The sequence below is a fragment of the Thrips palmi genome, unplaced genomic scaffold (assembly GCF_012932325.1).
Source record: "Thrips palmi isolate BJ-2018 unplaced genomic scaffold, TpBJ-2018v1 HiC_scaffold_7, whole genome shotgun sequence".
NCBI classification, from domain to species: domain Eukaryota; kingdom Metazoa; phylum Arthropoda; class Insecta; order Thysanoptera; family Thripidae; genus Thrips; species Thrips palmi.
The window spans coordinates 9,644,472-9,672,336 of record NW_023144634.1 but is presented as its reverse complement, the minus strand read 5'-3'; the positions used below and the strand labels follow the sequence as shown (position 1 = coordinate 9,672,336).

General features: G+C 55.8%; 1 protein-coding gene across 4 annotated transcripts; it reads left to right on the top strand.

Annotated features, from left to right (window-relative positions):
• Nucleotides 1–94: 94 nt before the first annotated feature.
• On the top strand, nt 95–27,865 carry LOC117652188 (glutamate receptor ionotropic, kainate 2-like). 4 transcript variants are annotated; one of them, XM_034396908.1, is made up of 19 exons: nt 95–222; nt 17,179–17,281; nt 22,342–22,497; nt 22,563–22,747; nt 22,827–22,984; nt 23,063–23,204; nt 23,282–23,467; nt 23,538–23,693; nt 23,766–23,999; nt 24,084–24,290; nt 24,373–24,457; nt 24,549–24,687; nt 25,224–25,361; nt 25,631–25,829; nt 25,909–26,140; nt 26,221–26,336; nt 26,438–26,440; nt 26,736–26,891; nt 26,958–27,865. In XM_034396908.1, exons 2-19 carry the CDS (start codon nt 17,179–17,181, stop codon nt 27,123–27,125), a joined length of 2,763 nt encoding a protein of 920 aa, XP_034252799.1. In that variant the 5' UTR covers nt 95–222; the 3' UTR covers nt 27,126–27,865. The 4 variants fall into 4 exon arrangements, with proteins under 4 accessions (XP_034252799.1, XP_034252798.1, XP_034252801.1 ...); XM_034396907.1 differs by lacking the exon at nt 25,224–25,361 and adding an exon at nt 24,839–24,976; XM_034396910.1 differs by lacking the exon at nt 26,438–26,440.

Below are 27,865 nucleotides of genomic sequence, written 5' to 3'. Positions count from 1 at the left end.
GCGACGGCCGCGCTGTTTATTTTGAGCCGACCCGGTGCCCGAGTCAGTCGCCCCTCGCCGTCCGCGGCCGTGCCCCGCACGCACCACGCACGCGAGCACGTGCTTGCGCCAGGTCACTGCCGTGCGTGCCTCTACCGCCCCCGCCGCCCCCGCCATGGACTCCAGGGTGTGACGCCGCCGAGGGCCACGCCGAGAGGGCTGCTGCAGTGTCCGGTCTATAAGGTAGGCCATTGCTTCTGCGTCATGAAAAATTCAGTGACCGGAATGGAGCGGCCGTCAGGGAGCGCCCGCGTGCCCCGCGGCCGGTTCGCCCAGTGTGCCGTGGCCGCCGTGCCCGCTGGCCACTTCGCCGTCCGGCCGGGGGACCGGCTGCACGTGTACGCCGTATGAAAACCACGGGGGTTCATCTACTTCGCCAGGACTGGCATCGGGCGAATGTGAGCGGGTGTAGTACGTCAGGTGCAGGTACGCGGAGGCACCTTTCGCGAGCAGGCCTTGCGGTCCTACTACTCACCCCCTCCCCTCCCGCACCCCTGGGAGAAACTGTCGACGCTCCACCAGACTACACAGGGGGTTCGGTTCCAGAAACAAAACCTTGGAGGTGCGGCGTGCCTTAACAACGACCCTTAACGGGTGCAGACACCAGACCGGCAAGGATCAGTCGCTCAGAGTCAGACTTCGTGCTCGGCGTTCGGAGGCAACCCCCTCGCCGAGCACCCCGAACACGGCGCACAGCACACAAACGGCTCGGCGTCCTGGCGGCGCCAAACAGAAAATCCACGGTCATTACGGCGAGTGCTGCTTTCGCCGCTCTCTCTCTCTCCCTCTCTCTCTCCCCCCTCTCTCTCGCACTCACGGTGCGTCCGTCGCAGTGCGAGAGAGACAGAGCGAATGCGCGGAATCGCCCGCCTGCATGGAGACACAACAGGTAGCTGCGTTAAGTGCGAGCCGCTTGGGCTTTTCGAGAATTAATGAGATGGCTGTGTGCTGCAGCTGCATTCTGCAGGTGCCACGCGGTGCACGTCCTTCTCGTGTGACGCACCCCGGCGTTGCCTGGCGCTGCCGCCAGAGCGCGCCAATTTCAAAGCGCTGCGTGTCGTCTGCACGGCGCCAATTTTTAATTTCCATGAAGGTTGTTTGCGTTGGGCCGCGCCGCGCCGCCCGCGCGGCCGATTCGTCTTGTTGTCTGTTTGGTCTGCGAGACAGTCCGGGACGGTCCGGGCGGGACGGTCGGCGCGGCGCGGCGCTGGCCGAGTCAACATGAAAGGAATCGGAACGGCGCCGCGAAATAATGCGGTCGGAAAATACAAGATCTCGAGAAAATAAGGAAAATAAGGAAAATATAATCACGGCGGCGGCCGCGGCTGTAGAGACCGGGAACCGGGGGGTCGCTTTTTGCAAGGACGGCCCCGGCCAGACTGATAATGAGGCGGGACTGCAACCCGCCCTCGTCTACCGTTTACCGATGCGTGCATTCATTCAATAATTTGTCCATTCATTCATTGTCTCATTATTTTTTAAACCTTTAGCGTTCGACTTTACGCCATGACGTTTTTCAAACATTTCTCAATTCTGCTGCACTTTCATTCTGCTAGCTTTTCAGCTCACGCGGTTGCCGCTGCGTTTCTCTGACACCCCACCCGGTGCATCGTCATACCGCCCCTCCGACCCGGCGCGCGTGACGTACCGTATGGATGGGCGCAGCCGCGCAGCCCTCTTAAAAATTAGACGCCGAGTGAAAGGTTTCCACCGCCCCGCCCCGCCCCGCCCCGCCCCGCCCCGCCTTCCCCAAGGGATGAAAGCTCCCCGCGGATCGGCTTCGCCAGCCCCGCTCTCTCGCCGACTGCTGCGAGCTAGACGCGCCGCAGCGAGGCGAACTTCGTGGGAACGGCAAGGCTCTGCCATGGCTCTGCGTTCCGAATATCGCCCGCCGTCTCGTTCCTTTGTGACGGCGCGTTGCGTGGCGGCGCTACTCTCTCTCTCTCTCTCTCTCTCTCTCTCTCTCTCTCTCTCTCTCTCTCTCTCTCCTCTCTCTCTCTCTCCTCTCTCTCTATCAACCCTTCCGCAAGCCACGCCACACGCCCCGCAAAGTTTCTCTTTTTTCTCTGTTATTTTTTAAGCCCGCGGTGCGGCTGTTGTGTTTTAATGGCGGAACTTTCTAATCGCGGAACCGTGTATGATCAAGTCGTTGTGGAAAGGGCCGCGGGAAAAAATTGTTAAAGTTTAAGAGGCCCGGCTGAAACGCCTCCACACTCACGTCGACCTGAGAGAGAGAGAGAGAGAGGAGCGTTGCGGCGAAGTTTGGCGTTGTCCTGGACGGCCGTGAGGCATAGGCAAATGTTTGAGAACATTTTTTGACGCCTCCCCTTTTCCTGTCAAATTATTGCCGCTTTGAGCCGAAATCTGCTCCCTGCCATCCATTACCGGGCCGGATTCGTGTTTATGACCGACGTGGCGAGCCCCCGCCTCAGTCTTTTGTTGGGTAATCGATTCCACCGGATTGGAGGGAGGCTCGTTTTATGCGCGTCTAGCCTATGCCGAGCATGCCGAGGCATCAGTGAAGTTAGTACACTTTGTTGTTATGGAAGATGCCCTGGGGGAAACTGATCGCAGCCAGCGACGCACTAAAACACAGCCATCCGATCGGCGAGCTCAACGCCCCGGCCGAGATTGCAAAGGGAAGGAGCTGCAGGATCGCCAACTTAAAAATCTTCAACGTCTTCTTTGTGGCTGCCGCACTTTTTGTTACCATTTATTTTTTTCGCGGTGTGCTGGCCTGCCTGCGGCGGTCGTCCATCGATACGCTATGACGTGCAGTCACGGGGGATTCCCCCTGCCAGTGCGGGACAAATGTGGACCGCAGTTTTGGCCGGTCCTGTGGGACTGGTCGCTGGAAGCGGGCTGGAAGCTGGAACAACGCGACACGCCACTGTCGGGGCGGCCAAGCCCAGCCCCGCCACGCAGTCACGCGTCAGCGAGGCAAGGGGCCGGCCCAGCCGGGGGAGGACGCACAGTGGGCCAGACGACGACGGTTGAGGCGGCCAAAACTCTAGACGCGTTTTGAGCTGCAGAGTCGCTAGACAGGACTCGAATTGAGCGTGTGACCCCACCAATGGATTCCTCGTTCGGAGAGCAATCCATTGGTGGGGTCACACGATCAATTTGAGTCCCATTTAGCGACTCTGCAGCTCAAAACGCGTGTTTTTGCCGCTTCCACTGGTCTTCTGGCCCACTGTGCGGCGGGACGGTGGGGCGGTTCGCGCGCAGTGTTTGAGTTTCAGCCGATCGCAGTTGGCACTGCTTTGCCGGAGTTCCCTCCACCGCCTTGGTCCGGGCCTGCCGACTGATTCCGAGGGTCGGTTTCGTCGCTCTGTCTCTCTCGCACCGGTGCAGGGGACGCCCCATGAGTGCGAGGGAGACAGAGCGACGGAAACGACTCTCCGCGCCGGCCGCGGTGGCGCGGTGGCGGTTTCTCTGCCTTTACCTCGCATCCACCGACGGCAACACGGCAACACCACGCGCGGAGAGTTTCCCAGCGACGATGTACTTACGGTGCTGTCATGTTACAGAGTTGCCGAGTTTTCTTAATTAGCTTTCGCTTTACGGTGCCCCGTCATAATCCATTCCAACAATCCAGTCTCGCCGGGCAGAACTTACGGCCACCTTTGAACCGCCCCTCTACTCCCCAAAAAGTCGCTCGTGGGACCAAGGAAATGTACTGGCCATAAGTGAAATTACTTGAAAAGTAACAAGTAGATTATCTTGATTTCAGAACGAATTTTTTGGGTGTACCCGGAAAACCGGTTCACCTTTTCACCCCACTTTGTTGTTTTACCCAATTTTCATTTTAATGAAAAGCTTTGTCTGTCCCACTGCTTATTCCCATGCCGTTGACAAGAGTCTCTGTCTCCCAGAGCGGCTGCAAAGCGTAGCAAAAAAAGGAGGGCCCATTCTTTTCATTTCATTCACCTTTGGCTCGAGGCACTGCAGGGCACTGGGGTACAGTGGCGTTTTCTTCTTGTTTTCCTCGCGGCCTCTTCAGCCGTTAACCCCTTCCCTTTGGACGGCCACGCAGGCAGGCAGGCAGGCAGGCAGCCAGCCAGCCTCCCCGCAAGGCCACCGCAGCCTCATCATCATTGCTGTTATCGAAGCTCGCGGGGGAGAAAGGGGAAAGGCCGTTTTCTCGTCTTTGACCCGTTATCTTCTTTTCTAATTCCACAAATCCTGCGGGGAGGCCCCGCGGAAGCAAAATGGCGGCGTTGCAGTGTAGAGGAGAACAAGCCGAAGAGTGACGTTAATTAAATAACAGCGTGATGCCGGCGCGAAGCCTAACCCTCACTCCTTTTTTCGGCTCCGCGACCTTGACATTTTTCATCTCTTTCTTTGCTCGCTCAAAATTGCGTCACGCCACGTACGGAATTGCACTTGCACATCCACTGGGAAGGTTCCCGCCAAAAAGAGCGCATCAAGATGGACAAATGCTGTCAGTAACTAATAGAGTCTCCCTCCCCAGCCAGCCCGAGTCGGGCCCGTCGGACTGCCGAGTCTGATAAGCGCCTTCTCCGCTAGGCCGCCGAGGCGCGCGCTCAAATTTCCCCCCACCCCTCCCCCTCACCCCGCGGAAAATTAGAGAGAGAAGGGGGAAGGTCGACAAAGAGAATCTCCGCCGGGGGAGCGAGGGAGGAATAGTGCAGCTAATTGTAAAAGGCACTCGCTGGACCCCCCCCCCTCCCCTCCCCCCCTCGGGGAATTATTGTTGTCCAGTAATTATGGAAGGCTTGCTTGCTGTGTGATTTCGATTCAAACTGGTGCTGTTTTGCCATGAGTGTCTTTCGGCGTCCTCGGAAGAGAGTTCGTCCCCTTGCGTGTTGGTGTGTGACAGAGTCCGCGCGTGCTACAACGACTACAACTCAAAATCCACGCCCCGCCCGGCTCGGCCCTGCATACAGTGGTCTGATCGATGTGGTCCTTGCCCCCCGAGGGTTCAAAGGGCGGAGGAGGGTGGGGGAGGGCCAGTCAGCTGTCTCTCTCTCTCTCTCTCTCTCTCTCTCTCTCTCTCTCTCTCTCTCTCTCTCTCTCTCTCTTGCACACCAGAAGTGAGAGAGAGAGAGGCACGAAATAGCGACACTGTTTCGAGTCAGTACAGAGTGACTCTCCGTCAAAATGTGACATTCAAATTTATGTCCGCCCGCCTGGATTCGGAGCCGTGACCCTCGCTCTGCTCTGCGCCGCTCTGCGCCCCTCCGTGACCTGGTCCCTGCTCGGGACCGGCCCGGCGTACCGGCCCAGGACTCAGAGAGATGAGGGTTCCGGTCGTTTCGGCGACAAGAAGCAAGCACCGGCTGCGTAGCGACGCCGCGTCGGGATGCAGAGTCAGCAAAACGCGGGAAATCGCCAACAAATGCGCGTAAAGCGCTAAAAAAATCGAAAAAAAAAGGTTGATGCCGAGTGAAGTCTGCAGCAGAACGTGAAAGCACAACAAGTCCCGGAGTGCTGGCGCGCCGCTGTCCGCTCGACGAAATGGACGCGGGGGAGGCTGGCTCGCTGGCCGGCCTAGCCGCTTGGCAATAATCCACACCTACGCGATAAACGCATTATGCCATCCCATTGAGCCGGACCATGCCGGGACGGGCAGAAAGCGAGCAAAAGTCCGAGGCCCGCCCCCTATTATCAAGGGAGAGGGGAGGGAGGGGAGGGGGAAGAGGAGAAGTGAGAGGGTGGCGCTGGGATCAGGGTCAGGAGGTGCACTGTAATGATGTATGCCTCCTCCCAGCTCTTCATCGCCTTCCTCGCGCGTCCTAATCTTTTTCTAACAACTTTGCCAGCAGCAACAGCCTGGCTGCCTGGCTGCTGGCTGGCTTGCTGGCTGGCTTGCTGGCTGCCTGCCTGCCCGGCTGGCCGTCCGCCTGGCCGGCGGACTGGCGCATCGTCGGCGAGGTTGAAAAAGTTTGGACACGCGGCGTGTGCAAGGCACCGGCACTGGCAGGACGTCCACGGCGGAGGTCGGCGGGGAAGGGAAGGGTGAGTTTCCAGAAGAAAGGGAATCAAAGTTGGATCAGGAAATATCGGTGTGGGGGACGCAGGCACCGCGGAAAGGCATTAGTTTCCGGCGGCTTGATGAATTTTTACTGCGCCACTAACTCGAAAACGAATTTAAGACGGCCTTCGCCATTTTCGTCCAGCGTCCATGTTTAGTTATGGAAGAGCTAAAAGATCCAACGAGCAGAATCCGCCACAGGCACTACAAAGGGGGTGGCCTGAAAAATTTCTCCTGGGAAAACCGTCGCGAGACTACTATCTTCCAACAGCGCGGTGCAGACATGAGGGAGTGCGACCCCCTGCGGGCCCGGCCCCGGCACGCCCCTGGGCACGCCCTCGGCACGCCCTGCCGATACACGGGCAGCGCTCCGAACGCTGCTTTCTGTCTCCCTCGCACTCATGGGGCGTCCCGTAGCGGCGAAGGCAGTATTCGGAATCGCTCTGCAGGGTGTAAGGGAAACCTGGCTGCTGCTTTCATTCCCGCCTCCAGGGCTCCCCCCGGGCGGGGCGGGGCGAGACGCGACGGGTTTGAAGGCTGAGCAGGGAGGCTGACGGTTGAGGGTGGCGTGGCGTGGCGTGGCAGCGCGCCCTTTAGGCCTCACCGAACCGTGACGGAATAAAAAATGAGGTGTGGCGCGAAAGACGTACCGCGCCCGGTGCCGCGAGGGCGAGGCTGCCCGGGAAATCTCGCAAACAATGCGAAAGAGACACCCTGCCTGACCCAGAAAAGCAAAGACTGCACTGGCCGGGCCCCGTTACTCCGATACCTCGGCAGACTTCCTCAGAAGGCCAGTGGAGGCTGTCAAAATCCAGAACGCGTGAGCTCTAGGGTCGCTAAATGAGACTCGAACCGAACTTGTGACGACCCACCAATGGATTGCTCTCCGAACGAGGGATCCATTGATGGGGTCACACGTTCGGTTTGAGTCCTGTTCAGCAACTCTGGCGCTCAAAACGCGTCTCTAGAGTTTTGGCCGCCTCGACCGATCTTCTGGCCCACTGTGAGGAGGCCGGGCTGACATGGCGTGGGGATGATGTGGCGTACAAACGATGGCCGCGCCCTCGAGGACACACTGGTTAAAAAAGGGCCAAGGGAAGGGCCCTGGACACAGCACGCTTGATGAGGTACTCGACAACGCCACCACACTGGCCGCACTCACACGAACACATTCGCAAACGCACGTGCTTGAGAGCAGAGGCGGAGTGGTCAAGCTGAGGCCAGCCCCACAACCCCACTGACTTGGTTTAGAGGCGGCTCGGGGTCGTGCCGGGTACCTGCGCTGCAGAGGCCGTGGTGGGCTCGGCTCGGCTCGAGTGTCGGTGACCCATATTTCCGCGAGGCGGACCGGCGGGGCTGGGACGCGTTTCTGCACGAGAAATAATTCAGAACGTCAACGCGGCAACACCGCGACGTGCCACCAGGTGGCAGCACTGCCTCTCTCTCTCTCTCTCTCTCTCTCTCTCTCTCTCTCTCTCTCTCTCTCTCTCTCTCTCTCTCTCGCACTGCCGAGACAGGAAGCGCGAGAGATAGCGCGCCCTGCCGCATCTCATCCCTCACGCATTGTTTCCGCCGCGCGTCATGGTCCTTGTTGCTGCCCTCGCTGTTGTTGTTCTTGTTGCCGAGTTTCACTTATCGTGGCGTGACCATTTTTGTTTTACATCGCTCGCGTTCAGTGTGTGTAAGTACACTGTTCCGGCTCTATTTGCACCCCGTTGTCGCCGCACCCGATTTCTCATGTTTTTGTTGCTGCTCTACGTGTTGGTTGTTGTTGTTTCTGAACGTGTTGGTTGTTGTTGGCCGCGCCCGGAGCCTCCTCCAGTGCCGTCATTAAGTGCTGGCGTGAGCGCGGCTTTGAGCAACAAGGACGGGACGAGGCCCTCCGGACGGGACGAGATGGCTTTTGGCTCGTCTTCTCGAGGGAAAATTCTTTCCGCTAAGTTGCCGCCCTGCGCGGCAATTTTTTCCTTTTTTCGCCAACGTAAGCTGCGGAGGAAATAAATGATGGCCGGAGAGCGGCTCTTATCGAAGCCCCGTGATTAATTCGGCCGGTCGGGTTGTCATCCCTGTGACCGCGGAGCCGCGGAAGCGGTTCGTTTCGCTTGCCAGGGCGCACAGCACAGTGGGCCAGAAGACCGGCGGAGGCGGCCAAAACTCTGCACGCGGTTTGAGCTCCAGAGTCGCTGAACAGGACTCGAATCGAACGTGTGACCCCACCAATGGATTGCTCTCTGAATTAGGAATGCTGTGGTGGGGTCACACGTTAGGTTCGAGTCCTGTTGAGCGACTCTGAGCTCCAAACGCGTCTAGAGCTTTGTCCGCCTCCACCGGTCTCCTGGCCCACTGTGAGGCGGCGCGGCAGCCTGCGAGGTAGGCCGCCACCCCGCGGCGGCGCACGGCCGCTCGGCGGGCCTGCCTAGCCTCGCTCCCGCAGGCGGCGGCCGACAAGGAGCCGACAGGGAGACAAGAACAGCGCCGCGGGGCGTGGCGGGGCGTGGCGGGGCGTGGCGGGGCGTTGTGCACGAATCACGTGGTGTCGGGTCACGTTGTTTTGCGTGGCGCGCGCCGCGCTCTCTGTACTTCGCGCCAGTCCGAGCAGCGTAAAAAGTTTACGGTGTCGATAAAGTGGAGGGGGAGCTTTTTGGCGCGAGAGCTTAATTTAGGAAAGGCGCGGCCATTCGTCAAACCGGCTTTTTTCTGGCCGCCGCCCGGTCAAGGCGGCCCTGCCACGGCCCGGCCCGGCTCGGCGTGTCGAGGCATCGGCTCGCAGGGATTACGGACTTTGAAGGGGATGTTTTCACTCCGGCTGGAGCGCGCCAAAACGCGCCCCGCGCGCCGGCACAACAGATTCGCTGAAAAGATTGAACCCGGCTCGGCCACTCCACACTCACCACCCCCACCACCTCGCCTACACGGCAAAAAAATGGAGTTTCAGGACTATTCAACATTTCCCAGAACCCTTCTACCAAGCTAGGCGTTTGTAAACTGCTAAAAAATGAGCTTTGCAAGTTTTAAAAAAACATTTTACATACCCATAAAACAATCCTATCTGGCGCGCTTGCGACAAAGCTACTCATAAGTTCACTGCTAAATGGCCAACCACAAGGACAAAAGACGCACTGGCGCGTACAGCCCCCCCCCCCCTCTAGCTGTTTCGCGCCCAGTACAGTGCCTGCAGATACTCCAGTGTGGATGGCCGTCATTCATCAAGATATAAGGCCGACCATCCCCGCAACGAACGCGTAAAGAGCCGATATTTCAGAAAGACACCCCTTCCTTGGCTAAGGACAAAGAACAAGGATGGTCGTTAGAAGGGAGCGAGGAAAAAAACCGTGCGATTTGCGACTTGCTATTCATAATATCGCGACGTTAATGTTTCCCCTGGAAAAATCCACCGTCCCAAATGACCAAAAATAATTTCCAGCGCTCTTTAGTCTTGCTCACATTTATTCTGCTAAATAAAACCTAAAGGGATTCTCGTGCAAGAACACAACAATACCTTAGCGTAACAACAATGTTGTCGGCACCAAAGGCTCACACAGCATTTACCCGATCACACTAAAAGTATAAGGGTGAATAAAGCTTGGCCACAAACTCCGGTGTAGCAAACACTCTCCCTCGCTCTGCCCAAGCACCACGGCCCTCGACCTGACTGGAGTTTCTTTGACGAGAGGGCCGAGCTGCGGGTCGGTCCAAGCGGCATGCGTCGCGGGGCGACACCACACTGTCGGGGACACCGAGATCGTTTGCAAGCAAGGTGTGCGTTTTCCAGCAAGGAACTGAGGGCAGGAATTAATACTTGGGAACAGTGTATCAGCTACTGGGGGACTCAGGATTTTCATAACCACGATGAAAATTATCGTATTTTATTTATTTTTTAGTTTACCAAGTTTGCAGCAAAAATGCGAACTCCTCTTTTCCCGTTACGCAAGTGGGTCGCCTCCTCTCCTCGTCGTCGGCCGCGGCGAGGCATTGCAGAGAGGCGCTCCTGCCTGTCCCGGCACGCCCGCGCACGCCACACAGCACGCCACACAGCACGCCACACAGCACGCCAGCAACGCCAGCGTGCCGATACTGTAAAACGGCGCGGCCTGCCCCAAGTGCATAGCGGGGCAGGGGGAGGGGGAAGTGCTCGACCGATACTCGTTACTGAACATGCTGCGGTGTGTGTGTGTGGTGTGTGTGTGTGTGTGTGTGTGTGTGTGTGTGTGTGTGTGGTTGTGTGAGTGAATGTGTGTGAAGTGAATACGAACTGAACGACCATAAGGAGAGTGCTAGTTCCACTTTTAAAAAAATAGCTATCACCATCTTCTGTGGCTGAAAAAAAAAAATATTTCGGTACGCCGTCATGCCGTTTTTTCTGTTTCCTTCTTTTCTCTCCGCGAATGTGCCCTAGTGTTCGGGGGGCGATGATACGGCAGAGCGGACGGGGCGGATGGTGGATCGGGACGCAATGGGGGCCAGCCGGGCTATTCCGCCGCGTCGTTCCGTCGCTCTGTCTCTCTCGCACCCGCACGGGGCGCGCCCTGAGTGCGACAGAGACAGAGCCGGCGGGGCCTCGCTTCGCCCCGTCCAGTCCAGTCCGAGCCACATTATTCATGATGATGACGAGTACGAGAACAAGGCGGCCTGGCGGCCCAGGCGCGCTAAACCCATCCGGACGGCGTGCCGCGGCCCGCTTTGTACCGCCGGCGCGTTTTGTTCCGTTTTGTTCCGTTTTGGTCCGTTTCGTTCCGTTTTGTTCCGTTTTGCTCCGTTTTGTTCCGTTTTGTACCGTTTTGCTCCGTTTAGTAAAAAACACGCCGCTTGTTAAGAATGTCTTTCATTGACAAATTTTAACGGACGTAACTAGAAAAGTGGAATGCAGCTTAGTGCGGTGAAGCCATGCGTCTCTTTTACTGTTTCCTCCTCGATCGAAGTCCTCAATGGCTACTGCTGTGCTCCTACGTGAGGGCGCCGTCGGAGAGATGCACTGGCTTGCCCGTGTGTTTACTGTGGCCTCTCAGCATTGCAAGAGCGTGCGCGCCGCGTGGCGGGGCGGGGCGGGGGGCGGGGGGCGGGGGGCGGGGCGGGCGGGGCGGGGCGGGGCGCACCTGACTCCACGGACTGCACCCCTTGCGGCCCTTGCGGGTCAGCGGACGTTTGGCTGATTCCGAACCGTCGCTCTGTCTCTCTCGCACTCATGGGGCTTTCCCTGCGGGTGCGACAGAGACAGCCAATCGGCCCCGGACGGGCCCTGGGGGGCCACTCGTCTGCAGCCGTGATTAGAGCTGCCCGAATTTGGCACGATCTCATCGCAACGCCCAATTTTGTTATTCCGGCTCGGCTGCCTCGCCGCGCCGTGGGCCGCGCCGCCCGGGCAGGCCGGCCGGGCGGACCGAACCGAACACGATTCAAATAACGAACGGCCGGGATGGTCTGGCGCTTCGTTCCCCTCTTTTTTGACGCGAATCAGATGCCTCGTGGTGAACGTACATCGGCAGTAACAGCCAGCACCAAAAGAACCGCCCCGAAAAAGAACTGCTGCTGGAAAAGAAACACTGCTGAAGCCCTTTGAGAGACGGGCACACGTTGGGTTCCTGATTTAGCTGCTCTGCGCAACTTGTTTGAATCGCATGAAATCCTTTGCAGTTACAGGACAGCGAAAATCCATCCCGATTCCTAAGCAGACTTGAGTTTCGGCAACGACGGAAGCTAATGGGACACAACCCCACCTTTTCTCCTCTTCCTATATTCGTTCCGGTATTTTTCATCCTGATCGACCCTCCCCCTCTCTCCACTTCCCTCCTTTTCTTGCCTCCCTCCCGCGAGCAGCTCGGAGCGACCCAGCGGCCTTAAAAAGGGGGTTCAGTGGCAGACTGCGTGACAGTTATGGGTATGGCCGAGGGTCCGCGCCGCCCGCGCTCCCAGCATCATCCCGAATGCATGCCCTCAGTAAGGAGGCCGACTTAAGTAATCTTCGCAGCTGTCACCCCCCTCCCCCCTCCAGAAATCCTTCGCCGGGGCTTACGTTCCCTTTGGCTCGACGTTTGATTCTTGGCAGATAGGACGTCAGGAAGGCCCTCATCTTTCCTGCAGCCCGAGCGGCCCGAGCAAGCGGACTGATTCCGTAGAACGGTCGAGAGTTTTGGCCGCCTCCGCCGGTCTTCTGGCCCACTGTGAGGCGGTCGCCGCTGCCCCCGTGATCGGCGCAGAGCGATGGAGAAGAATCGGGCCGAACTGGGTAAACAAAGGAAAGTTCCCTCGTAAAAACGTTAAATTAAATTTTATAAAATTTTTGTTAAAGTTTTGTTAAGAGTAATCAACTTTTAATTAAATCGTCTACTTTAATTAAACTTCTTTTGTTAAATTGCCGTGTTTAACAAAAATTTATTAGTTGGATTTATTAAAAAAATGATCTAACAAAATTTAATTTGAACCTTACATTAATGTTTGTTAAAAATATTTCTTTATTAAACTCCTTTGTAATTTACTTTAACAACATTGGACGGTCTTGTTAAGTTTAGTTCGGTGTTTAATTTGAGTTTGTTACGGATGTTCCTAAATTAAAGACTTCTTTGATTAAAGTGAACACTTGCCCTGGATTAAGTTAACGGATTATGTTACGATCTAATTTAATCATGTCAATAAGTTTAGAGGCTTGTCTTCGTGAACAGCGTGAATTGAACGGGACAAAAGCGAGGAAAGGGACTAGCTTCCATTAATTGAGCATCGACATCAAGCCCGCGCTTTTCAAGGCAATAAATACGATAATGTTAAGTCATTCCTATGAATGCAAGATTTAATTAAATTTAATAAAAACTTGTATGCCGCTAGATGGCGCTGCCGTCTACTTCAATCCCTTAGCTCGCGGAGTTCACTAGCATAGCCGCTAGTATAAGGTGCGCAGGCGGATCCTTCTGAACCAGTCGCGCTCAGAGGAGTCCGATCTCCATATTTTTGACTTGGATCCTCTAGGCAGGTGCCTAGGGGGAATCTGACCCGGCCAGAGGGTCTCTGTCGAACATCCATCCGAAATTATCGAAGTAGTTCAAACGTTGCCCGATTTTAATCAAAACTTCTTTAATTAAATTACTTTAACTTTAACAAGGGATTTTATTAAAAGATTTTAATTAAAACCAAAAAATTGAATTAAAACTTGTTAATTTTAACAATATTTAACTAGTTTTTGTTAACGGAAAGAGCCTATGACGTGCTACCTGGATGCATTATTGGTAGCTGCTTCACCAATCTGGCCTTATTAACGGGCCCTTAACAAAAGTTAATAAGAAACTTCATTAAAGTTAATTAAATTTTATAAAACTGGTATTTGTTAAATATTAATGAAAACTTAATAAAGATTTAATATAACATTTATTAAATTTAATTAAGGCCATTTTACGAGGGTTTTTCGGAAATTGCGTGATGCACACAACGGGTGCGCGACAACGAAGCGCTGCCAGTGGCGCAGCCCGCCAGACTCCCTTCCGGTCTGATTCGGCAGACTCGGCCCGGCGCCGCGTGGGTGCGAGGGAGACGGAGCGACGACAGCCGCGCTGACGGGCTGAGCCGCAGAACAAGCCAGGCCGCGGCATAACCAGCTCTGCTCGACGGATGCGCGGCCCACTGCCAAAAACACCTGGCAAAGCCGGAGCACCGCGGCCGCGCTGTAAGCGGTTTCATTCTCAATTCATGACGGCACGAGCGCTGTTTGAACACAGCGGACTTCAGCCGGCGCCACGCAGTGCACGCAGTACGCTGGACAAACTTGGCGACCACATAATGCCTGATATTTGATGTCGAGCCCCCACCCACCCTGCAACACACATAAACACAGAGTGTGCCCGCGGCGCGGGACGGGCGGCACAGATGTATCCCCCCTAGCTTGAGGGGCTGGCGCCTCCTCGAGTTTGCAGCAGGCTTTGAATTTAGGGAGGCGGGGGGAGGGGGAAGGGGGCCTCCGTGTGGATCACCAATCAGCATGCTGGAGGCGGAGGGCCCCGCCGGAAAGGCATCAAGGGGGGAGGGGGGCAGGGGGCGTAAGTGCGGATCCATAGGTTGCCTGCACGCATGACCCTCTCGCCCCCAGCCGGCCTGGGGCAGCCTGGGGCAGCTTGGGCAGCCTGGGGGAGAGGGGCCCTCGTGCGGTTCCCAGTGTGCAGCGCAGCCTGGGCCGCCTCGAGGCCGCGTTACAGTGCACACGACCAGACAAGGGGCGAGACGAGCAGTCTAGACGGTGCACCCAGCGCATACCGAGAAACGCATCCTGATTTGGGGAAATCAAATTTTGTGGCAGTGGCCGCACCACTCGACCTGGTAGTTCGCACCTGGTAGCTTGCACACTGAACAAGTACCGCTGGGCAATGATGCGCCATTCCCGCAGTGCGTTTCATGGAAAAAATCGGCGGCAAAAAGTGGCAATACGAAAGTCTCAAGGAGACCCGCCGATCAGCTTCGGTGTTCTTATGGGAACCGGGCCTTCATCCGACGCATCCCTGCCGCGCAATTCGACAGATTAGTGGAGTTCGTATTGGGCTGGCCCACCCGAAGTGCGCGCGGTTTCTGTGGTACAGTGAGAGTCCAGATTCAGAGGCCTTACCTCAGAGGGGTCACATTGGGTATTTGAACCCGCGACCCCGAGTGCCGAGTCTAGTCAACTCCTCTACCCTGACCGCTCAGCCACCGAACCAGCTTGTCGGCGGCGATGTCGCAACTCCTCTTGAGCTGCCGTTCGAGAAATCTGGTCCCGAAAAAAGGGTACCTGGAGCGGTCTCGAACCCGGGACCTGCCGCTTCCCACAACATGCTCTTAACCACTGAGCCACCGGGACGCCATGGCACCCGCCCTGCCTGCGCTGGTACCCAATCTTCTCTGGATATATTCCCCCAAGCAATTGGTCGCCGAAAAAATTGTGTATACTACCAGTCCCGAACCCGGGACCTGCCACTTCCCACGTCATGCTCTTAACCACTGAGCCACCGGGACGCCATGGCACCCGCCCTGCCTGCGCTGGTACTCAATCTTCTCTGGACATACCTCCCCAAGCAATTGGTCGCCGAAAAAATTAGTACATACTACCAGTCCCGAACCCGGGACCTGCCACTTCCCACGTCATGCTCTAAACCACTGAGCCACCGGGACGCCATGGCACCCGCCTGCCTGCGCTGGTACTCAATCTTCTCTGGATATACCTCCCCAAGCAAGTGGTCGCCGAAAAAATTGTATTTTCTACCAGTTCCGAACCCGGGCCCTGCCGCTGCCCACGTCATGCTCTAAACCACTGAGCCACCGGGACGCCATGTCACCCGCCTGCCAGCGCTGGTACCGGACACGACACACACACACACACATACACACACGCAACTCACACACGCACACACACACACTCACACAAACAGCTCGCACCGGCCACGCTCTCGACCGGAAACTCATCACATCCTCTCAAATCGACATCCGGCCGGCAGGGCTAGGCAGCGGGCGGGGCTGGTCAGGGGGGAACCAGGGCCCGGTCCGAATGGGGTGCGCTGTGCGCGCGGCTGCGCGCTGTGCAGGTGCGTGGGGTGCGAACGGCCGCAGCGAGGCCGAAGAGCAGGCGGTGCGGTGCCTGTGCAAGAATGGCTTCCATTCGCTCGCTCCATCACGGACGGGCTGGAAACTGTTTCGGCGAGAGCTTTGTCCCGTTGGGGTTCAAATCCTCCTTCCCATCTCGAGGGCGCCAAGGTCGTCGTCAGTCCCTCTGCACCGAGGTGGCGGTTTGAATGTCAGTGAAGTTGGGATTTTGGATTTATTCTCAGAGCTGCCGCCCCGCGCGTCGCTTAGCCTACGCTTAGCCTACGCCGCGGTGTCCCACCCCACCTTGCCCGCCCTACCCCGCCCCGCCCCGCCCAGGGCCAGGCCGCCGGGCCCAGGGCCATGCAAATGCTGCTTACTTTTTGCGCGACACGACACCGTAAACAGGCGGGCGTCTATCGCGCTGCGCCATGCGGGTCGGGATAGAGACGTGCAAGCCTCCCACACCGCGCCAACCCTTCAAAAAAATGTGTTATATTTTTTCGGTAGAGAGAAGAGAGGCAGTGTGTACCGGGGTTACGCATCGCGCGCGCTGAGTCCAGCCTGGCTCGAGGCCCGGCTGCCTGGCTGCCTGGCCCCATGGCGTCGGTTTCGGGTTCCACGGCAAATGGGGTACGGCCGTGTTACACAGAATTCTTGCAGCCCGGACCGACTGCACTTCTTCCTCCTAACGAGAAAGAGCAGGGGGTGGGGGTAGTAGAGTATCGAGGCCAAGCACACTGCTAGCGCCCTGGCCTTATGACCTGTTACCCCACCCCGCCGCCTTCTATCTTGGTGTCATCTCCAGTTGTGCCGTGCTGTCCTATCTGTACGACGCCTCTCTATCCGCCAGGAGAAAAATCCGAGGGCTTGCCTTTCCTCCGGCAGCTCGGCCCACTCCACTGGAGGGTGCTCCGGGCCTATGCATCGCCACAAAGGACGCAGAGAGAGAGGCGCACATGTGGGCAAGGACGGCGCGGTTGACGACAAGCTCGGAGAAATTCCTTTGAATAATTTTCGCGTCGCGAATTTGCGGGGCCTAACAAGGTTCTAATGAACAGGCCACGTCCACGTCACGCTGATTTTTCCTTTTCTCCTTCAGAAGCGCAGCCATGCATGCCCCACATTCCTCCGTATTGATGGACGATTTTCCTGTTTGGTCCACCGTCTTTTCAGTTTGGTTCTCGTCGGCGGCCACCGATATACCGCCACTCCACCGCGTGGCGGCGCGTGGCGCGCAGCGTTCTGCATGCCGGTGAATGGGCGCGTGGTCGCGTGGCCGTCCGCCTGGAATAGCCTGGAAGTGCCTGGAGGTGCCTGGAAGTGCCTGGAACACGTTGGAACAGACTGGAACAGACGCAGCGCTCTGATTGGCCGGGCCAAAAGGACGAGCGAGGCGGTGTGGCGGCGAGGCGCGGCGAGGGGTGGTGCTGCTAATGATCCGCTGTTATGAATTGCTCCACGGACCGCGTTCCCCTGCAGGCCACATCCCCGCACCGCCTTCGCGTTGTTCGTTCTACAGTGTACGCGGATATCGCAATTTGCAATTAGCGTCTGGCTATTTTAGAGTTCTCTCCGACTGCCTCAAGACTGTCGCTTCGTCCTGCCCACAGATGTCGCTTCGCACGCTGCTGCTGTGTTGCTGTGCTGCCTCCATGGCGGAGTCGTGGAGGCAGACCAGCGACCCCCGGGACGAGCTGCCGGAACTGCACATAGGTGAGTTGAACTTGGTGTAGGGCCTACACTGTAGGCAGAGCGCTGCAGTTGCAGGCGGAAATTCACTCGACAAACGATACATCACACACGCGCACACACAGAGGCGCCGGACTTAAACTTTGTTAGCGACAACAATGCATAGCCTCGACCTTCCCACCCCCTGGCCGTCGGTCCGCCCCGTCTCAGTCTGATTGTTTGGGCTGTACAGCGGCGATGCCTAAATTATACAACTCGAAATGCCGTTTCGTCCTAACAAGATTCCGTAACTTTGTGACGCCGCGTCCCCGCGTCAACACAGCCACCATGACGCCCGAACCTGACACGAGTCGACGACAGTCACTGTAAGTTTTTAATTGCCGGGGAATCAGCCAGCCGGACCGGAGCATCTTGTGGCGAGCCCTGCCGCTGGCGTCGCGCTCCCTGAAGCGCCTGGCGCGGTCGGTGTGACGTCAGCCGTGGCGACAAGTCTGAATTAACAAGGGCAGCCGGGGTTTTGTTTTGGCGGCAGACGGACACGGACACCGACAGTCAGACGGACGGACAGACAGACAGACAGACAGACAGACAGACAGACAGACAGACAGACAGACAGGCAGACCAGCTGTAAAGTTACCCCGGCCAGGCCCTTGTCTCCGATCCGAGAGAGGTCCAATTGAAGGACGGCTGAAGTGACTGGAGGATGCAGCAGGGCCCGATCCCAGAGCGCGCCAAGAAACCTCCGCCAGAATGAAACTGTCTTTATTTCAAACTCGCCACAATTTTGTCAGTGCTAGCTTGACTCCAGGCCGCGGCCTCGCCTGGAGTGGCTGTCTCCAGGGTGCACTCCAGGCACGTAACGGGAGCTCGGAGGCACCGGGGGTGCGATACATCTGTCACCTGGAGGAGGCTTCTAATTGGAGGCACGTAGACAACCACTGCACAGCTCAGCTGGTTTATGGCTGCCTTTTAAGACGAAGCTTTGCGCCGTTCGATTTGTCCTGGGTAACGATGTTAGTTACGGAAGTTGCGGACTACTTTATCACGATATGAACATAAATAAGCAGAGGATTTTCTCCGCGGCGCTACGAGAGCAAGGAACCATAGAGCCGTGTGTTTGTTCCTTCCGCGCGTTCTTTACTTTCGCTTCCTATATTCTGCTTTGGGATTCATGAGAAAACCCCTGTTGGGCAAACTACTCCCAGCCCGCCCTTCTCAGTGTTGACTGCGCCTCTTGGAAGGTCCGGCAGCGATCAGGGAAAGGGCCTCCCTTTTCCAGTGGGGCTGCCTGGGCCTCACAGGTGTGGCGCGGCTGCCGTCGGCACGGCCTTCGGATTTGCATTTTGGCTCGAGCGAAGCGCGGCCCGGAGGCTGAGTGCGAAGAGTCGTTTAGGGGTGCGAGAGACGCGGAGCGACCTTGCAACAGCGCTCGGCTTGCGGGGACGCACTGTGAAGGGAACGGATCGCATTGGCCTCACAATGCTGCTCAGGTAGATCAGTTTTGGGGGTGAATGTTTTGGAATGCTAAGTACTCACCGACGCGAAATATTTCCCTTATCACGTATCTTCAACGCTCGCGGTGAAGCAGGGATTCTCCGCCGAGCCTCCAGTGAGTGGACCGGCGGGTAATGGGTCGTTCCGAAGGCCTTGCCAGCTCACCCGACCGTTCGATGCCTGCAAATATTCCGCTAAACTTATTCCATCCATTAATGTAACGGCAGTGAGCCGTGCAATATGGAGCCGCGATGGCACACGTCGCGTCTAGGGTAATGGGCGCGAAAATGGGGGCCAAGCCTGGAGAACAGATTCCGCCCTTCTGTCTAATTGTCATGCTGGCAAACGGACCAGAAACCGACACGCCAATCTATTAGGGAAGATCAACCTGTTTTTGTTAGGTTCAGTAAGGCGAACCCAACACAATCACCTCGTGATGATATGGGTTATGGGTTGTGGGCTAGAATGTAGATACTACAACATTCGACAGAGCGTCAAAAATTACCCTTCCCGACTGTGCCAAATATTATCGAGTCAATTCGAGTGCCACATTTCCATTTTGCTCTCGTCTGCGTTTTATGGCCACACTGTAAATTGGTTAGGCCCCGCAAGGAATCACGCCCGCGGGCCGTGACAGGGTGATCATTTTTTTTTCGGTTGACGCGCGCTTTTGAACCCCCGGCCAATGACTGCGGCCTCTTCATGGATCCATAATTGGGTCTTTTGTCCCAGTGCACCGCCAACACCGCGGCTTTCAAAAACTCGACCGCGACGCTGCTTGACCCAGTTGGCTTCGAGTCTTCCCGGAAAACGGAATGATAAATGTGCGAGACCTGGCCGCACCCACACACGAGTTGGAATTGACAAACTCGTGAAAGATCGGAAACGCAACGCGAAGGCCGGGTAGCACTTTACTCCCGATGGAGAGAGGGATCAAGACGTGGGCTTCTCGTCCTTCTCGCTTCGTGAATTGCCACAACGATGGCGCACTTTGTTGCCTCCAGCGCGCCGTGGCTCAAGTATTTGTCAGGTCCGGGCAAACGCCAACTGGTGACTTGAGCCGCTTCTCCGGGCAACGTCCGTAAGCTCTCCCCCTGGAACTGCCTGCTGCTGCTGCTCGCGTCCAAGTCCAGGCTCCATCGAGAGCTCGAACGAGAGCTCGAACGAGAGCTCGAACGAGGGACGCGGTCTCGAAGGCTTTGGCCGTGCCCTTCATCGCCGCGTCTGCGGACCCCCTTTTATTACCCCAGTAACGCCACGGTGCCTCGGCGAGCCTGGCCGAGCCGCGCCGTGCCACCGCCGTGCCCAGCACACCGCAAGTCTGATGGCCCCACTCCGCCAATTCGGCTCAAGCCGGACTGCCCTCCTGAACGGGGATCTTCTTGCCGGCCACACTGTGGTGCTGTCTCTCTCTAAGCCGCGCGGATGGTCTTCTCTCTCTCTCTCTCTCTCTCTCTCTCCGCCACACTCCAATACAAGAACAGTGGCGGGGTGGCAGGGTGGTGCGGCCCATCCTTTGAAGACCCTAGCGCTGCCAGCGAGATCTTGCGACAGGGGCGCCAAGAGTTCCAACACTGCTAAAACCGTCTGCGCCGCCGTGCCGTGTCAGCTCGGCCGATCTGTTCGGCCGCTTACCGTTGGATTCGAGGTCAGCAGACTGACGCACTGTTGAGAACCACGGAGGAAGACGGCGGGCCATTTTACGGAAGTCGTTCGATGTGAACGTCGAGGCCGAAAAACAGAATGGTTCGGCAGACAGGACAGTGTGGCAGTCTCTCTCTTCGCCTGGGAGTAATCAACGCCCAGCAGACAGCGCCGAGGAATGGTTATCGCTCCAGAATTGGTCGATGGAACTCTGAACCCTGCTCCAGACAGGGGCAGCGCTTGTTCCCTCAATTCAGTGGAGTCGACGGGCGGCGCGGGGCGGCGCGGGGCGGCGTGGAGAGGTCGGGGCAAGGTGAGGGGTCGGATCATTAGAAGTGGCACCTGCACTGTGTAATTCGCGCCGCAAACGCTAAGACCCCTGAGCGTGGCGGGGCGCGGCACGGCAGACACGGCGCTGTCCGGGCCAGTTTCACCAGGGCGGGACTTTGCAGTCAAAGTCAACACTTTATAATCCGGCCTTACCTGAAAGGCCTCCTCCTCCCGCGGTCGACTAGCTTACAGCGTCCTTGGAGACGATGTCTTTCTGACGACGCTGAGGGAAGTTCGGAGTTAAAATTTCAGCGATCTTGTCGAGTCGCCGTGGACGACCTGTTTACGTGAATTTTCGGGGCGGGGTCAAGTTTAGCATACTCAGCGACAAGGCATATTTATTTTTCTCGAGCCCCGTCCGTGGAAAAGGCAGGGCCAAAAGGTGGGCCAAAAGGGCAACAAACCACTCGGTGTGTTTTAAAGCGTCCCCTCCCGGTCGCTCTGCGCAATTTGGTGGCCACATGATGAAAAAGCCATGCGGAATAAGCTTGGCGGAGTCGCCGAGGCGTGCGGGGCCGTGGACCCGCGGGGGGGAAGGGGGGGGGGCTAATGTGTAGTGGGGGTATTTATATTTCCGCCCTCCTGGTCTTCAATGCACCCCCTTACCCACGTTGTCGGTAAACTGGGAAATGTAACCACCATCGCGACCGCCAGCCGGCGCCAACCGGATATAGGGGCAAATTAAAAAGAGCCGCCACTGCCCAGAAATACGCATGTCAAAGTCAGAAATGTTTCGAATGAAAAAATGGGGCGACTATGGTACTTCCGCCGGCGCGAGCATTCAGCGAGGCCCCGGGATGGCATGAATCATTGTGGAAGTTGCGACCTGGAGTGCATGCAGGGACTACTTTGGGCCGGTTCCAGGATTGTCAACGAAGTCGGCCGGGGACTGCGCATCGCGCAGCGCGCAGCGGCAGGCAAGAAACTCGCTCCGAACTGACAATCGGGAGCACGTACGCTTTGCAAGCAAAATCAGGTTGCAAAAGAAAAGCGCAGACGGCGCGGTTCCATGATTGCACGCGGTTCAAACTCGTTCCCATGGTAACGAAGAGGTTACATGGGCCAGGCTGGGTGCAGGTAGAGGTCGCAGACACTGTGAAATAAAAATGCCCCCCCCCCCACAAACACACACCCCTCGCACACACACACACGGCCTCTCTTAATATTTGAATACCTAACCATCATATTTGCCGAAACGCTGGCGAGAAAAGCAACTCAGTCCGTGTTCTTTTTCGGGCGCCCCTCTAAAGACAGACGGACGTAAACATCCGCGATACACCACGTGACGGACGCAAACAAGGCGACTGCCTCGGAGGAGAGAGGCGAAAGGGTCGCGCGGGGTATCGCCGGGGCCGAGGGGCCTCGCCGGTCGCGGAGTATTGCCGGTCCGCAGCTACGCCCTGCCAGAGGCACTGCGCTGCCGGGTAGTCCCGGTGCGCGGCGGTCCGCGGCCGCGCGGCCCTGGCCGGCCACCTCCTCGGCGACTGTGCGCGCCTGTCACGAGGGACAGCTGCGGTTCAACCCATTTGTCCTTCCTCCGGGCGAATCCCTGGCCGCGGCCACGCCGGGCGCGCCGCCAGGTGTGAACTGCTCTAGCTCTGTGTCCTTGTCCACAGCGGGGCTGTTCCACCGCGAGGACTGGCAGGACATCCTGGCCTTCCGCGCCGCCGTGGACCGCATCAACATGGACAAGCTGGTGCTGCCCCACGTGCGCCTCGTGCCCATCGTGGAGATCGTGTCCCCGGTGGACAGCTTCAGCACGGGCAAGCGCCGTACGTACACTGCTGGCTCCACTAGCGGCCCCCAAGCACGCCGTGACTCCCGTTCTGCCTTACAGTGTGCAACATCACGCGGCAGGGCGTGTCCGCCGTGTTCGGCCCCAAGAGCTCCGAGACCCTCGGCATCGTCACGTCCATCTGCGAGACCCTGGAGATCCCCCACATCCTGACACACTGGGAGACGTCGCCGCGGCCCGCCAAGTTCCAGATCAACATCCACCCGGACCCCAAGAGCCTGTCCCAGGTTAGTCCCGCACCTCACGCGCTGCGGAGCGCGGAGTAGCGACGCGTTGTGACTGACCGCTCTGCGCCGCTCTGCGCAGGCGCTGGTGGCGCTGCTGGACGACATGGCCTGGAGGACCTTCACCATCATCTACGAGAACGACGACGGGCTGGTGCGGCTGCAGGAGGTGCTTAAGGTGCACGGGCCGCGTGACAACCCCATCACGGTGCGCCAGCTCGGGGAGGGCGACGACTACAGGTGACGCACTGACTTGGCGGGTCTAGCTGCCTTCAAACAGTGTCCTCTAACGCCGACGGTCGATTTCTTTATCACCAGGCCACTGCTGAAAGAAATCCACAACACGTCCGAGTCGCGGCTGGTGCTCGACGTGTCCACCGAGCGCATCGTGGACCTGTTCCTGCAAGCCAGACAGGTCAAGATGATGGGCGACTACACCAGCTACCTAGTCACCTCACTGGTAAAACCGTCACCGGGCGCGTTTCGCCAAACGCGATACAAAAACTACATAACTTTTGTTTTTGTTTCCCGCTTTAGGATGCCCACACCCTGAACTTCTCCGTGGTCAACAGCTGGATAACGGACAAGCGGAACATCGCCAACATCACGGGTATGCGTCTCGTGGACCCCACGTCCATCGACGTGCAGAACGCCGTGCAGGACTGGGTGTTCAGCGAGAGGCTGCGGGGCAACACCATCAACATCACCCCGGAGGAAGTGAAGGTACGCCGCGAACAACAGGGCGGTGTCTGTTACGCAAGACGTGGTCCGGCATGCATTCTTTGTGTTGCAGACGTCCGCCGCGCTGATGTATGATGCCGTGCACATGTTCGCCAAGTCCCTGCACCGGCTCAACCAGACGGCACCGGAAATTTACGAAGCCCCGCTGCAGTGCGACGGATTCCAAAAATGGGAACACGGCGAGCGGCTCATCACGTTCATGAAAATGGTAAACACGTCAATTGTACTTACGTTAATTTAAGTGTGAAAAAAAATGTTTGATCCTCGTGTTATTCTGCAGACTTACAGCAACCCGGCGAACGAGGAGAGGGGTATGACGGGGCTCATCGCGCTGGACCCCAGCGCGGAGTATCGCCGCACCAACTTCACGCTCACCTTGGTGGAGACCAACTCCAACAACGCGACGGGCACCTGGAACATGACGGGCATCCACCTCTTCAGGAGCGTGGAGGAGATGGAGCGGTCGGAGAAGCAGAAGCTGTCCAAGAAGCTGATGCGAGTCGTTTCGCGCCTTGTGAGTGCCACATCGTGTCATTAACAGATTAACGCGCCTCAAAAGCACCGCTTCTCAATTAAAATTTTACAATTTTACTACCAGGGTGCTCCATATTTAATGAAGCTGGACAACTGGACCGAAGACAGCAGAAACGACGGCCTTGAGGGCTATGCTATGGACTTGATCCACGAAATCTCATTGATTTTAAATTTTAAGTATGAATTTTACCTGGTTAAAGACGGGAAGTACGGAAGCTTGAATCCAACAACCAAACAATGGGATGGAATAATCAAGGACTTACTCGACAGGGTAAGTCAGAAACGTTGTCAATATTCTACTTTGATAATATTTTTGCCTTTTCTTAAACTAATCTATCTTTGTATCATTTCAGAAAGCCGATCTTGGAATCTGTGATCTTACGATAACGTATGACCGAGAACGAGCAGTGGACTTTACTATGCCATTTATGAATTTGGGTAAGTATTTAGATCAATAAATTCATTTGAAAGTAAGACTGAAATGTTAGCCTACAACCAGCCTTCATACCTTCGCGCTCTCTTCATGCAGGAATATCGATTTTGTTCAGCAAGCCTCAAGAACCTCCTCCAAATTTGTTTTCATTTTTATCTCCATTATCTCTTGAGGTATGGATTTACATGGCCACAGCGTACGTCGGTGTCTCACTCCTCCTCTTCGTGCTTGCAAGGTACGACAGAATTGCTCTAACCCATACATTGTCGTTGAATTTTGTTTGACTAGAAATAATCATAAAGCAAATTGAAAAGTAGGATTTTGAAATCACATTCATGGGCTAAATTGGTGTGATTCACGTGTCTCGTTGACCTAATATTTCGCAGGACTTCTCCATACGAATGGGATAACCCCCATCCATGCAATCCGAATCCAGAGGAGCTCCAGAACACATTTACTCTTTTCAACAGTATGTGGTTCGCTATGGGCTCTTTTCTGCAGCAAGGATGTGACTTCCTGCCCAAGTAAGCAAAACCTCCGCAGACGAAATTGGCACTTAGCTCTTTTAAAAAAAGTAGAGTAAAACTATCTGTATACTACCAGTAGCACAATGTGGTTGAGTTTACCAGGTTCCATTTGTCTGACCAGACGTAGTGGGACTTCCGGCGGACAGGTCAATCAATCTATGTGTTGGTACAGAGCTCTGCCATTCGTTCTGTGGAGGAAAACTTTACCTTATCTAATCGTTATCTGGATTAAATCCTCTTCCAGAATTACCCCGTACGAGTGGAGCAACCCTCACCCCTGCAACCAAGAACCCACAGAGCTAGAGAATACTTTAAACTTGAGCAATTCTATCTGGCACAATATCGGTTCCATTATGCAGCAAGGCTCTGACATTGCCCCTCAGTAAGGCTATTGTTACCTGCGTGCCAAATCAGTAACAGTGTGGTTTAGCAGTTGAAAATCAAACTAACAAAACTTTTAATAAGCCTTGACATCTTCATCTAACTTACCCCTGGAATTTTGAATCTGAAATGACTCGAGCCTCTAACAATCCTACTCCTATTAGCTGCTTACGTTAAGATAAACCTGTAGACAAGCCATATATTTTTTGGGGGGGCACGAAACGCTCATCTGTGAAAAATACCTAAATCACAACCTTCTACGTTTTGTAGGGCCGTGTCAACGCGCATGGTGGCCGGAATGTGGTGGTTCTTCACGCTCATCATGATCTCCTCGTACACCGCCAACCTGGCTGCCTTCCTGACAGTCAACCGCATGGACGACACGATCACGAGCGCCAAGGACCTCGCCCAGCAGAACAAGATCAAATACGGCTGCATCGAAGGAGGATCAACGCAAGCATTCTTCAAGGTGCGTGTCAGTGCATGGAGCGATCCTGGACCCACCACTTTGTTTCTTTCCTGTAACGTTCCCCCTAATTTTTTTTCAGAATTCCAACTTCTCCGACTACCAGCGGATGTGGGCCGCCATGGAAGCGGCGAGGCCATCCGTGTTCCCGAAGAGCAACGCCGAGGGAGTGGACCGCGTCCTCAAGAGCAAGCGGAGTTACGCCTACCTCATGGAGTCGTCGTCCATCGAGTACGAAGTGGAGAGGCACTGCGAGTTGATGCAGATCGGCAACCACATGGATTCCAAAGGCTACGGCATCGCCATGCCCATGCGTGAGTGACTCGTTTTTGCGGTCACTTCCAAATATGAGAAGCCAGTTTCTTTTAACTGTTCCCGTTTGAATTACTTTCAGATTCGTGGTACAGAACGCTCATCTCGGGCGCTGTCTTGAAGCTGCAAGAATCTGGAAAATTAGCCGCTCTCAAAGAAAAGTGGTGGAAACAAATGCATGGTGGTGGCAAATGCCAGGTGAATATTTTGTGTGTGGTTTGGGTGATTGAGTGAGCACTTCTCGTAATTCACATGCTTAACTTGTGTTTGTCTCGTTTTGTTTGCATCTGACCGGAAAGACGGTAAGAAGACGGAACGGTGTATGTTGATTTTGAACAGAGTACTTCGTGGAAACGAAAAACATGCCTTCTGCGGCGAAACGAATCATATACTTTTAAAAGTCAAATTCCACCTGGACTTTTGAAACCAATTAAAGGGTGCCGTAGAATTTAATAAAAAAAAACGTGGCTTGACAGAGTTTTGGTGGTCAACATTTTTGGACTTTTAAAATAGATATGTGATTCGTTTTGACTGGTCGGTTGCTTCAAATTTAAAATATCGTGCAGAAATGCTTGAAAACATTTTAATTTGTTGCAGAAGGAGGCATCTGCTGGCGAGGCGTCGGCAAACGAGCTCGGGCTGGACAACGTCGGTGGTGTCTTCGTCGTTCTCATCTCCGGATGTGCCTTCGCCTTCCTCGTGGCCGTACTGGAGTTTATCCTCAACACTCGCAAAGTGGCGATCGAGTATAAGGTACGTCAGATAGTTTAACCTGACGTGAATTGATCTGACGTTTGCTCATAATGAGTCTTTTACCAGATATCACCGAAGGAAGCGCTGCTGATGGAGTTGAAGTTCGCGCTGCGCTGCCGAGGCACCACGAAGCCTGTCCACCCCAACAGGGAATCGACGCCCAGCTCGGCCGACACGCAGTCGGTGGTGCAGCTCAACAACTTCAAGCGGCTGGTGGCGAACCCGGACAAATAGCACGGAGGGGACAGTTCTGAGTGGGCGCTGGAAGTGAGCGCCGAGTACAACCAGGACTGTCCCAAGCACGGCAGGAAGTGGAACGACGCTTCCGTGCAGCTCCACTTTGCCTGAGGCGTCCGGTCGAGGACGTGGCTACCTCCTCGACACGCGCTGGCGCGCCATGGCGGCCCCCGGGGCTCGCTTCAAAGACTGATTAAGTAGCCAAGATCTCACGGTGACCAAATCAATAAAAAAAGCATTAGTCTCCGTTCGAAGAGACACATGTTCCACAGCCCTATGTGGATCCACACAAGCAAGAGTGAAATTCTTGTTTGTAGTTTGTTTTCTGTAGTTAGAAGACGATGTTAGTTGACTCCGACTATGACTGTTGGCTGAAGCCCAATGTCAGTGTTGTCAAGTAAGATTTTAATTTAGTAATAGGAAATGTCGTACCTAAAAACTCATTTAATGTGTTTTTGCATGCATTTGTCTAATGCTCTTGTGATAGTAACATAAAACTGACTGTCCTGTCTAATTGTAAGATTCCTCGTTTACTTTTGTGATCGAACTGCCAGTTACAATGTGACGAAACAATGTGTTCTTCTCAGCGCAAAATGTCATTGGACGTGTAGTCTCTTAGTCTAGTTAACGTTGCGATGTAAGTCTCCGAGACGGCGCAGTCATGTACTTGTTAGACGTGCAAATATTGCACGAGTCAAATTAACCAGTGAAACGAATTACAAAGTTTTATTTACCTA